This window comes from Procambarus clarkii, chromosome 78 (assembly GCF_040958095.1).
Source record: "Procambarus clarkii isolate CNS0578487 chromosome 78, FALCON_Pclarkii_2.0, whole genome shotgun sequence".
Lineage (NCBI taxonomy): Eukaryota > Metazoa > Arthropoda > Malacostraca > Decapoda > Cambaridae > Procambarus > Procambarus clarkii.
Window position 1 is genome coordinate 5924066 of NC_091227.1, and position 8797 is coordinate 5932862.

General features: G+C 38.4%; 1 protein-coding gene across 1 annotated transcript; it reads left to right on the top strand.

Annotated features, from left to right (window-relative positions):
- The first annotated feature begins 321 nt into the window (after nt 1-321).
- On the top strand, nt 322-7887 carry LOC123750116 (uncharacterized). The gene is made up of 2 exons (XM_069314320.1): nt 322-341; nt 7165-7887. Exons 1-2 carry the CDS (start codon nt 322-324, stop codon nt 7637-7639), a joined length of 495 nt encoding a protein of 164 aa, XP_069170421.1. The 3' UTR covers nt 7640-7887.
- Nucleotides 7888-8797: the final 910 nt, after the last annotated feature.

Consider the following 8797-nt stretch of genomic DNA (forward strand, 5'->3'; position numbering starts at 1 on the left):
GCAAAGTGGGGATTTTAATTGTCACCTCTGTGTGTGTGTGCCGTTTGGGATGATGGTTGTGAATATATTGAGGGTGTTGTGGGAAAAATCCTAGCAGGGAATTAATTGTTTTTTATTAAATTTTTTGTTACTTGAATATTGTATTATTATTATGATAAGTAGACGTTATATTTTGATTCAGCCTGCCAGAATCTTATCTCCACATAGTTGGAAGGACAATTGCCACTTATACCACCTTGAAGTGGATAATTGATAAATGGCAATTGTTTACCTAATCTTTATAAAATTATATCACATATGGTGGCCTAATCTACTAATATTATGAATACTACTACTCTACAGTTTTAAATAACATGTATAGTCCTTAGCTGAGTGGTTGAATTGGTCTAATTAGGCTAGTTATTATTTTTCCATCAGATTAGGGTGTGCCATGTGCATCAGGGTGCATAAAATGGCGGCCTAGCACAGAGGTGTTGGTGTACAGGTAGAGTAACAAGAAACATCACTGTTTATGTCCTTGTTGTTCAATTGTTGTTGTTGTTGTAATTGCAGCTCAGCTTGCAATTACTCCCAATCACATATTACCTGTAAAAAAGTTAAGGCTGTAAGAATTGCTCATTAACATATAAAGCACAGGTGTGACATGGAATATTTGTGTGTGTAGTAAAAAGTAAACTCATTTTGTGGTTTTTGTATGCTCATAACCGGCTACCTATCTAGTATTACATAGTGCACATTACTAATAAAAGAATATAAGGCAGTCGGATACTCAAGTATTCCTGTTGTTGAGGGTTTGCTGTGGCAGTTCACTAGGATAGAGTAAGTTTTCTATCGTGCGTGACGTGTGTCGCAATTCTCAAGGAGCCCTTGTTTCGTGTCTGTGTTTACAAGTTCAGTGATGTACGTGACGCCAGCCTCCCTCCACAGGGGTGATGTCCTAAAATGTTTTGCTGGTTCTATTTATGATTTCATTTAACAGTAACGAGGGAGCTAAGCTATACTTTGTTGTGTATTTAATTATATTCAGTCCAAGTGAATACTACTTTATTAAGTTTAAACAGTAGATTGAAGTTTTAAAAGAAATGAGATATAATATTTTACGTGTTGTGTGATGACGTCACGAAATCCCATTCTCTGATTTTTTATGGGGTAACTATAATGTTAATGTGTATGTCCGATTTCCGACAGTTGTTGGCTAACTTGATTAGATTGTGTAGTTTTTCGGGATGTGACTCTGGTACCTCCTGGGCTGGTGACATTCACACATCTATCTCACACGAGTGCGACTAGGTTAGATTTGATTAACATTCACAGGCTATCGTGTGAGGTTCGTGAAACACGAATGTTGCCAATCACCTTTATGTATCATTGTTTGGTGCTAGATAGCTTGTCTAGGTTCGGTATGGATAACTATGGACATAGCTGGTGGAGGCTGAACTGTGGCTTGCTGAATAAAAGTAATATTTTTTGGGAGTTTTGAGTGTTGTGCCATTTGCTATGATATAGGAAGAAAGAGTTACATTATGTGTTGGATTGGTGGGACTGTTAAAGTTGAATGTCGGAAGTAACTTCATACTCATTCGAAACGAGTGACTGGAGATTAGTACAGGATGAACAATGTGTTTGATGCAATATCAGTTGGAGCAGTTACACTGTACTGTCGATGCTGGTAGTGAGTGTTTTAATGAAATTTCCTTGCATGAAGAGTGACTAGCGAAATTGATGCGAAAACTTACCCGGATCTTACATAGAGAAGATTCTGGGAGTTCTTCTTCTAGCATGCCCGGCCTGAATCTAGGCTTGACTTGTAAGAGTTAGATCTAACAAATTGTTGTTTGAAGCAGCTTGCAGGTCAACATATCTACTACTGCCTGTTTGGTGCGGTACTTCTTACAAAAAACTGTCAATTTTTTTCTTAAATATTTCCACATCTATTCTGGTAATATTTCTTACACTTGCTGGGAGGATAATGAACAACCATGGACTTCTGATGTTCTTGCAGTGTTCTCTAATTAGGCCTGTGGCATCTCTACTGTTCATTAGCTTTATTCTGCATATCCTGCCAAGTCGTTCGCTTCAATATGTCGTTAATTTTCTGTGCAAATTTGTGACTTGGCTATCCATGTATTGAAGGGGGAACAGAATATTGAGCAGTTCTTAAGGAGGCTTAGCACAAGTGATTTGAACAGCATGAACATTGTGATGGATCCCTGGATGTGACTGTTTTTTAATCCATTCTATCATTTTTCTAGCTGACACAATAGTTGTTTCATTATGCTTCCTAAATGTTAGATCGTCAGACATCATCATTCCTAGATCCTTTACATGCTGCTTTCCTACTATGGGTAGGTCTGATTGTGTCTTGTTTCAAGTATTTCATTGAAGGTTTTAATTTTATCTATCCCGAAGTAAATGGAATTCATCACTGGTAAACATCGCGTTATTGTTTGCTGCCCAATCGAAAATATTATTAATATTAGCATGATTTTTTTCAGAGTTTTCAACACAAGAAATTTTCATCCTGAATTTTGTGTCATCTGCAAAAGATGACATGAAGCTGGCATTTGCATTTTTGTCTATAAATATATATTTATTTATTTATTATTATTTATAGAAGGTACAATGGGTTTATGAGAGTACTAGCAGTACCCAGCCACAGCAACCTTCCCTGTCCCCCAGTCCTCCCCACCATTGCCTCCCAACCATTCCCCACTCCACCATCCCCTCTTCCTTCCCACCATGTCCCACTTCCCTGCCCCTTTGTCCTCCCCACCATTCTCCATTCCCGCCATCTCGGGACCCCCATCCCAAACTCCCCCGTCCCCTCGTTATCCCCACCATTGGACTCCCTTGTCCGATGCCTTCCCAAATTCAGTCAGGCACGTTAAGTGCCAGACTAGATTAAATAGTTTTAAACTTAAATAAACTGAGGGAGCAGCCACAAGGGTTCAAAAACAACTAGGACCCTTATCCAATAGGTAATTGATCTTCTCAAGTGCTTAGTGCAATGATAAGGGTCGCTCACAAGTTCTCACACCAAATTTAATTTTATATGTGTGGCTATGGATCAGGTTCGAATCCAGAAGCAGGCCTTCATTAAAGTTTGCAAGAACAGTTCAATATGTTGCAGCATGTGTGGGACAATAATATTGGAAGGTATTGACATAAAGACACTATTCTTTTGCCTACAATAACAATTTATTCATAAAGAACTAAATCCAATACAAAGCACAACAATCTTGACGTTACATTAATGTTCTTCCATGACACTTAACCACTGTGCTGCGCCAACCGAGAAAACACCTTTTTAACATTTCGTGCCCATTCAAAACGCTTGCGTGGTAGATTGTGCACGAAATGGACAACTGGGACCTCCAGTGAGAGGCAGCTATCTTGGAAAAAAAATCCCAGAATGTCCTTGGGCTGCTGGCTGGGTATGTACTGAGTGAACAACCATGGGTGGCGCACGCGCCTCTGGCTCCCAAACACCTGTTCGACTTGGTGTTGAAAAATCGCGCTCTCTCGGTGAAATTCAGACCTTATTGTCTGAAGAATATATGGGTCATGATAATTATGAAGCTTGGCGCAATAAGAACCTAACACAAAGATCGGATGCAAGTGATACAGCACTGATGAGGACGATATATTGACCGTATTCTTTATTTTTTTTGAGATATATACAAGAGTTGTTACATTCTTGTACAGCCACTAGTACGCGTAGCGTTTCAGGCAAGTCCTTAATCCTATGGTCCCTGGAATACGATCCCCTGCTGCGAAGAATCGTTTTTTCATCCAAGTACACATTTTACTGTTGCGTTAAACAGAGGCTACAGTTAAGGAATTGCGCCCAGTAAATCCTCCCCGGCCAGGATACGAACCCATGACATAGCGCTCGCGGAACGCCAGGCGAGTGTCTTACCACTACACCACGGAGACTGCTATACCACTACACCACGGAGACTGCTATTCTGTTGTAGCTCTGAGAGCCACCCTGGCCCACCCATGCCATCTCCAATTTGTATAAATGTACATAGATGAATCGTTTTCTGGGTTCTAGTGATGATCCATCTGATACAAGTAGCATAGATGAACAGTGTTAGCAACTTCCATGGTGGTGTTTTCCATAGATATTTTCTAGAATAACGGAATCTCTTCCGGAATGACTGAGTCTCTTCCAGAATACCTGAATCTCTTCCAGTGTGGCACCTTACAAAGCAATCTTTCCAAGACTTCCTTACAAATTGACCTTTTCCTATAATCTTTTCAATACTATCTTATGCTTCACAAGTTTGGCTACTTACCACCTACAGGTACTAAAGCCAAGGGTGTACGCGAGTACTTTATTTTCAAGCACACAGAACGAAGAATCAGGAAGCGAAAATCTATCTGTACCTGGTGCAACGAGAGCGAAGTCGCGCTGTGTACCATGGACTATTTCGTTGATTATCACTCACTTCCGAAGTACTGAGTGTGTAATACAGTGTGTTACTGTGTAAATAGTGTGTGAAACTGTACATATTTAAATTTTGGTGAATTTTTAACACATAATATTGCGACAATAAACATTTATTTTGGACACATTACTGACACATGTATCACAGTTCCATGGAACATTATGAACGTTCTACGGTACACATATTGTAAAGGAAACAAATATTCATCATATATGATAAAACAAAACAAATAAAACTGCATTGGAAATACATTGAACAAATAATTGAAAATATATATGTTGCACTTCGCAGTATTGAAACACCCATGTGACCGCCTCCTGAACTTCACCCACAAGCGACCAGCTCATGACGCTCCCTTCTCCACGTCCCCACACCCAAAGTAAGTGGAATTTTTTATATTTTTTTACATGTGCGTGTTCAGGAAAGGGATTTTATCGTTTTACCAAAAAGAAAAGGCAAACACTTAATATTATGCACATGGGGGAATGTTACGATAAACTCGGCGAATCACAGTGGTTAAAGACAGTTAACCAGACAGCAAGTTTAGCAAGAGTCTATCTCCTTTGTCACTCTTAGAATGGCAACAGATTCTAATCTGTGCCACTTCAGGCTTATATATTGAAAAACTGAACTACAGAACTACTGAAGTACTTGGTAATTAAATATGTTAATTTACTGTCAACCGGAGGGTCAACAGCAAAGGTAATCTACGTTAATCACAATCTTGTATCTCAGACAATCAAATATATCAAAACAATAATTCGCTATCATAACTACTCAGTCACTCTGACCAATTAAACACTCAGTGAGTAATTGCACTAATTGCTGTGAAACGGACATATAATTAATCGAGAACGAATTACGTTACCACAACACAGTCACTCACGACAGCTTACCAAACAAAACTATGTCACTTCACTTTATGACATTAATTACCCTTAATTACTTCTCACTGAATCCTAAATTACCAAGTAAAGATCACATCAAGTCCTTGTCACGCAGACAAGCAAAACACAGCAACATGTTGCTTTACTACTCAGTGCTAATCAATCACACTGCACAACAAATCACAACACAACACAATCGTAATTAATAATCATAAGAATATTAATCAATAAACACAGTAATTTCTTACACAGGGTATGACAACAGATAACCCATTACCTCTCTTGAATCACTGGTTTTACTTGGATTTAGAAAACACATTCATGGAATTCTCTACACAGATTGGTATAATATTGAACTGAAAAAAATCACTAACATAATTGTACCTCTGACTATAACTGAGTTCCCTGGTATATTACATACACAACATTAACTACTTTATCACAGTAGTTCCCTCCAACGTACTGTGGTCGCTCTTTACTGGTGCGTCTTCCTCGACTATGCTTCCTTCACCTAACCAGGTGCTCTAGGAAAACGTTCTACCGGAAGTTGACTTAACATCAACCAAAAAAACTTTAGCACCAAATACAGAAATATGAGTATTCACTTAGACCATCCTTCTCAAGCACACTTCTCCCATACATACTGACACTGAATACGGCAATTGACTGAAGTTCATCCAAACTTCCTCCTCACGTTGGTATAGGAGACCATGTGTATTGTGACCCGGTGTTGAAACGGGGTGCTGATCAGGTTACCTTGAGATGGTTTCGGGGCTTAGAGTATCTGCGGCCCGATCCTCGACCAGACCTCCTCAGCACAATGTTTGCTGTTTGGACACTGCCACATGTGATGACGAGTCTGACGCAGCACGGTGTGGCGCGGCAAGGCCAACTGTGCAGGTTCCCTCAACTGACAACACTCGCGAGGGATGGCTCTCCACACACGAGAGCATTATTTTATCGCTCACACGATAGTGAGCTGCCCCTCAGCTCTTGTGAGGAAGAGAGAGTGAGCACACATGGTGCACCGAGTGGCGCTTTACTCTGATGGCAACCTTGTGTTCAAGTTACACGGGCTGGTCCAACGGATTGGGCGGGAATTTCTATGTCCCCCAGAACTGGCTGAAGCCAAATTATTTCCCTAAGTAACGTATTCGCAGCTACTGGGCACAGTCTCTGATCCCTTCAGATTACTGCGTGTCACACTAGGTTGACAGATGGTCACAATATGAGCAGATGCACTATAAAGAAGTCTACCTTACACTGTGTGTGACCTCGTGGTGAGTTACAGTATATATTCTGCTTCCTTTCACTATTAAATTATCGTAATTCCTATCGCCGCAATCCCAGATTCTGCTTGATGGACCCGCAATGACAGAACAATGATAAATGAGTTACTAACTGTCCCCCTAGAGTCTAGGGGGACAGTTAGTAATGTAAAATAAAGAAAACCCTCTAATTTTCATAAAAGAAAAAAAAATCCTCTGAAGATTTTTATTATGTTCATTGTCTCGTCACGCTTACCTCAAACATTGGCTTATTAAACTTATTGAATAAAGTTAGAATAAACGTACGTATACTTTTCTACAAAGTTTGTGTGTGCTATAATATTAACAGGAAATAAATAATTCTTTAAATACTCGCATTTCAGTAGAAGTAGGCTAATTCATTTCTCGTCACTGCACTTCACAACGACAACACAATCCGTTATCATTGCTATTCATTGGAGTTACTCATTATATACTATTTTGACTTACTTTTGATCTTCCTTCTCGTCCATGCATATCAATATATTACTTATTTTAATTTCATGCCCTTTACAGATTGTACAGAATGTCACCACCACCAGCTAAGAAACGATGTCAGTCAAATGAAGAGGATATTAGAGAATTTAAGGAATACTGGACTGAAAAGTTTGGCATGATTAAGAAGGATGATAAAGCTTTATGCATTTTCTGTTCTGACACAGTTGTTTGTAGAACTTCTTCTGTAAAGAGACATTTTGAAAATGTTCATAAGAACTTAAGCAATAAAACTGAGGAGGAACAAAGAGAATTCATTTCTCGTGAACTGAGCAAGACAAAAACACAAGCTAAAACTTTTATGAATTATATTTCAGGTAGGCCCAGTTCCAACTTAGTTGCTGCTAGTTTTGAAGTTTCAAAAGTTATTGCCCAACACGGAAAGCCTCTCTGTGATGGGGAGTATATTAAAGAAGCTTGGCTAGAATGTGCACCTTTTCTTTTTGACAACTTTTCAGAAAAGAAAAAGATTATTCAGCGCATTAAAGGCCTTTAAATAAAAGACAATTTCAAACTCTACTGGATGAGGTAGAATCTGTGTATAAAGGACTGAAAATGTACAACCATGTTCGTTGGCTTAGCAGAGGCTTGGTTCTGAAACGATTTATTGAATGCTTAGATGAGATAAAGCTCTATTTGAACGACCAACAAGTGTCATACCATGAATTTTCTGACATCGTGTGGGTTTGTAAACTGATGTTTTTTGCAGATTTTTGTGAACATTTAAATGAATTGAATATTAAGTTACAGAGCTCTGGTAAGACACTTGATGTTATGTTTTGTTACATAAAAGCTTTTGAAATGAAGCTTAAGGTTTTTAGGAGGGATGTAAATAATGAGAGATTTAGATACTTTCCAAACCTAAAGAGGTACATCAGTGATCTAAAAGATGGCAGAACAGACCACAAAAGTCTTCAAAAGCTGTTTGTAAACATTATCGAGTCAACAGTTTGGCAGTTCTCTACAAGATTTGCCAAATTCAGAGAACTGGAAGACACAGTAAAGTTCATCATGTTTCCAGACAGCATCAAAATGGATGAAGTAAACTTGCAAATGTTTTCATGGATAGACATGGATGATTTTGAGATGCAGTTGATTGAATTTCAGAGTAGCTCAATTTGGAAGCAGAAATTTGTTGAACTTAGAGTTGACTTGGAAAATATTGAAAGAGAGAGATTAGAGATGAAAGTAACAAAGAGAAATGCGGAAAACGAAGTATTAAGGACTTGGAATACTATTCCAGAAAATTATGTCTGTTTAAAAAACCTTGCAACAGCATTGCTAACTATGTTTTCGTCTACATATGCTTGCGAATCTTTGTTCTCAATTATGAACTTTGTTAAGTCTCGTAACAGGTGTAGCATGACAGATGAAACTAGCGTTGCATGCATATCTCTCAATGTTACTAAATATAAACCCGATGTAAAATCTCTGTCATCAGTTATGCAGCAGCAGAAGTCTCACTGACAGTATATAAAAGGAGTCAACAAGTTTTTTATCTGTTGTATTCTATTAAAGTCACAAAAGCTTAAAGGCTGTTGAAATGTACTTCTGAAGGTTAAATAAATTTTTTTCTGTTTTTTTATACTATGTTTTACTGCACTGAGGTAATTTATTACTTTTTTCGTTTAAAAAGTTCTTAAGAGATACCAAA

Coding starts and splice junctions, on each gene's coding strand:
- LOC123750116 (XM_069314320.1), top strand. CDS start 322: ATGAATACTACTACTCTACA. Junction 342..7,164: donor ATGAATACTACTACTCTACA/GTTTTAAATAAC, acceptor TGCCCTTTACAG/ATTGTACAGAATGTCACCAC.